Source organism: Pseudophryne corroboree, chromosome 4 (genome assembly GCF_028390025.1).
Source record: "Pseudophryne corroboree isolate aPseCor3 chromosome 4, aPseCor3.hap2, whole genome shotgun sequence".
In the NCBI taxonomy this organism is placed as follows: domain Eukaryota; kingdom Metazoa; phylum Chordata; class Amphibia; order Anura; family Myobatrachidae; genus Pseudophryne; species Pseudophryne corroboree.
In genome coordinates, this window is record NC_086447.1 from 373,639,624 (window position 1) to 373,643,475 (window position 3,852).

General features: G+C 46.0%; 1 protein-coding gene across 1 annotated transcript; it reads right to left on the reverse strand.

Annotated features, from left to right (window-relative positions):
* Nucleotides 1–1,050: 1,050 nt before the first annotated feature.
* On the reverse strand, nt 1,051–3,578 carry LOC134909590 (uncharacterized). Its single transcript, XM_063916622.1, has 2 exons — nt 3,341–3,578; nt 1,051–3,115 (listed from the first exon to the last, which is right to left on the reverse strand). Exon 2 carries the CDS (start codon nt 2,979–2,981, stop codon nt 1,062–1,064), a length of 1,920 nt encoding a protein of 639 aa, XP_063772692.1. The 5' UTR covers nt 2,982–3,115; nt 3,341–3,578; the 3' UTR covers nt 1,051–1,061.
* Between the last annotated feature and the right edge of the window lie 274 nt (nt 3,579–3,852).

Genomic DNA, 3,852 nt, shown 5'->3' on the forward strand with positions numbered 1-3,852 from the left:
CTGATAATGTCTCTGACACCTTTACTGCGGGAAGCAACCGAGGTGAAGACACCGAAGGGCAAGGCTCCGCTAACAGAGACAACCTATCTTTCCAGGGTTTGATTAAGTTAACATGGTAGATTTGTTCGGGTTTTCTCTTTCCCGGCTGGTATACTTTGTAATTAACCTCATTCACTTTTTCCCTAATCTCAAATGGACCCTGCCATTTAGCTAGGAATTTGCTTTCCACAGTGGGTACCAAAACAAGAACTCTAGCTCCGGGAGCAAATTCCCGTATCTTGGCACTCCGATTATATACCCTCTGTTGAGCACTTTGGGCCTGTTCCATGTGCTCTCTGACAATAGCTACCACGGCTGCAATCCTATCCTGCATTTGTGTTACATGTTCAACAACGCTTCTATAAGGAGTGGGCTGTCCTTCCCACGTCTCTTTGGCAATGTCCAACAGCCCTCTGGGGTGTCTACCATACAACAAATCAAATGGAGAAAACCCCGTAGAGGACTGAGGAACCTCTCTGATGGCCATTAACAAGTAGGGCAACAAACAATCCCAGTTTTTCCCATCTCTATCAACAACCTTTTTTAACATACTTTTTAATGTTTTATTAAATCTTTCCACCATCCCGTCAGTTTGGGGATGGTAGATGGACGTCCTGAAGTGAGTGACCTTAAATAATTTGCACAATTCTTTCATGATCCTTGACATAAATGGAGTACCTTGGTCAGTCAAAATTTCTTTTGGTATTCCCACTCTACTAAAAACCTGCACCAGCTCCCTAGCTATCGCCTTGGTTGTGATAGTGCGTAAAGGGACAGCCTCAGGATATCGAGTGGCATAGTCCATAATTACCAGGATATATTGATGGCCAAGAGCAGACATTAACAAGGGCCCCACGAGATCCATGGCTATTCTGTCAAACGGGACCTCTATAATAGGCATGGGAACTAGTGGGCTCCTGAAATGGGGTCTAGGGGCATGATACTGGCATTCAGGACAGGAAGAACAATATTCAGACACTTCTTTATAAACCCCTGGCCAAAAGAACCTTTGTAAAACTCTTTCAGTTGTTTTTTTCTGCCCCTAAATGTCCTGCTGTAACGTGACTATGAGCTAAATCTAGTACCGTTCTCCGATAAGGCTGGGGAACTACCAGCTGTTCCACCACATCCTCACCCCTTTTGACAATGTGGTACAAGAGTTCATTACAGATGGCCATGTGGGGATATGTAACCCTATCACCTGGTACCACAGGTTCCCCATTAACAACCTTAACATTCTCTCTAGCCTTTATTAAGGTAGGATCCTTTAACTGTTCAGACGCAAACAAATCCTTCTTTACCTCCAGGTCAGGCACGCTTTCAGTTCTAACTACTATGTCTCTGTTCCCAGCAAGAGGGTCCTCACTGGACTCCCCATCTGTCACTTCCCCAGCCAAACTAGCAAAAGGCAAAGGGTCAGAAAGTTCTGAAGACACACATACATCCATAAAATGACCGGTATTATCAACTGGCTCTTTACTTCTCACATCTGTTGATAAACATGATTCCCACAGTTTCCACAAATGAGGAAAATCCCTCCCTATTATGGCTTCATGCACCAAGGTGGGGACCAGTCCTACTTTAACAATTGCTGACCCACAACAAGTTTCTATATTCACTTCAGCAGTGACATAATGTTGGGTATCCCCATGTATGCAAGTTACCCCAATAGGTATTTGCTGGACCTTTAAGGGGTTCACTAACCCAGCTTTCACGAGGGTAACTAAACTTCCTGAATCTAGCAAGGCCTCTACCCGGTTACCCTCTAAGAACACATCACACATTTGTTTTCCCAGCTCAGGTGAAGGTACCACAGTACAGGCTAACCTAGCAAAGAAAGACATTCTGCGACATTCAAAGGCAGCATCACATTGCATGGGTTCTTGCGTGACTGGGCAATTGGCAATAACATGACCTGGCATACCACACCTAAAACATTTAACCACACGATTATCAACCTGTTTGGGCAGCATAGACCGTTCTAGCCCCATTGGCCTGTCTCCAGGGCCAGTGTTTACAGTCTCTCCAGCCTTGCATTCTCTTAACCGCCCAGCAACGTTTTCCCACGGAACAGTCTTACCAGTCTTTACTGAAGGGCGCTGTCGAGGATCTATGGGTTGCTGGGTGGTCATCAGTAGTTCCTCTGCCGCCAAATACCTCTCTACCATGTCCACTAATTGGTCAGCAGTATCCGGGTTTCCATGGCTCACCCACTTGCGCAGGACCACGGGCAAAGATCTCAAATAGCGGTCCATGACGACTCTTTCAACCATCTGGGGACCAGTTAATGTCTCTGGCTGTAACCATTTTTTTGTTAGCTGAATAAGGTCATGCATCTGGGAGCGAGGAGGCTTCTCCATGGCGTACACCCAACGGTGCACCCGTTGTGCTCGTACTGACAGCGTGACTCCCAGGCGGGTCAGGATCTCAGTCTTTAGTTTATCATAGTCCCGAGCCTCAGCAGGGCTTAAATCAAAGTACGCTTTTAGGGGCTCACCTGACAGAAAAGGTGCCAGCAGACTGGCCCACTGTGCTTTTGGCCAGTTCTCATGCTCGGCAGTCCTTTCAAACGTGGTCAGGTAGGCCTCCACATCATCAGCCTCTGTCATTTTCTGCAGGAAGTGACTGGCCCGTATAGAACTAGAGCTGGTCGGAGCACTGATGGCCATATCTCCAATCCGGGCTGCAAGGCTCTGCACCACTTCTGTTAAGGCCTCTCTATCCTGATGCTGTTGCCTGTAAAGTTCGTCAATAGCCGCCTGCTGCTGTCTCCTATTTTCCTCCATTGCCACCTGCTGCTGTCTCCTATTTTCCTCCATTGCCACCTGCTGCTGTCTGTTGGCCTCCTGCTGAGCCGCTGTAGCTTGCAGCAAGGCTTTGAGCAGTTCCTCCATGTCGACAGACTTTTCAGGCGGCTTTGTAGCTGCTTTCACCCAGGACATATATCAAATCCTCAGGGCGAGTCTTCACACTGGGCTGTATCTGCATAAACCACTGTTTTCTGCATGCCTCATAAAGCTGCTGCTTTCACTTCTGCGCAGAACGGCATGCTCGCATTCTTTACCAAGTTGTAACACTGTAAGGGTACAAGGTGCCGTTTCCTGGGGTTAATGGCAGCAGCTGAGGAATCACACAAGTCCAGTTTACGGTGCAACTGGTCACTGCCAGTTTTATTAAACAGAAAATAAAACAAACACCAAAAGAAAATACCATGCCTGTCCGGCACTAACTAAACACAAGACGTTCCTAACTATCACTAAACAAAAACACAGAATTCTCCAGTAAACACTGTATAGCTCACTTGTATAAGGCAGCTCCTCTCACAGAGATTCTGCAGTCTCTCCCCAGACAATCTCTCACACTAATCAGGCTAGCAGCCCTAAAAGGCTCTTGCACAGCTGAAAGCCCTGATTAGCCCTCTGTGAGGCCAAAGACCCGAACTGGGCCCGATGTCTGGAACTTGCCCTATCTCTCTTTCAGGGCCCTTATCCAGCTTTTCCAATACACTGAAAAGGTTCTGACAAAACAAAACATTTTCCTAGAAGTTTTCATTTTTCTAATACATGTAAGACAAGAACCTGGGACAAACATACCTGCCCTTAAACACTATTCCAGTGTTCTTGTCACAATATATAGATATATATATATTTATATATTTATATATATATGTAGGTCCAACTCAGACAGCTGAGTTTGCTGGCTGAAAGCACGGCACTCTAGGATTCAATTCAAAAGATGTTTTATCGTGATATGAGATCAAATAAGTCTTGCAAGCATGTTACATATGTTATATAGCTCACAGTCCTTGATAAT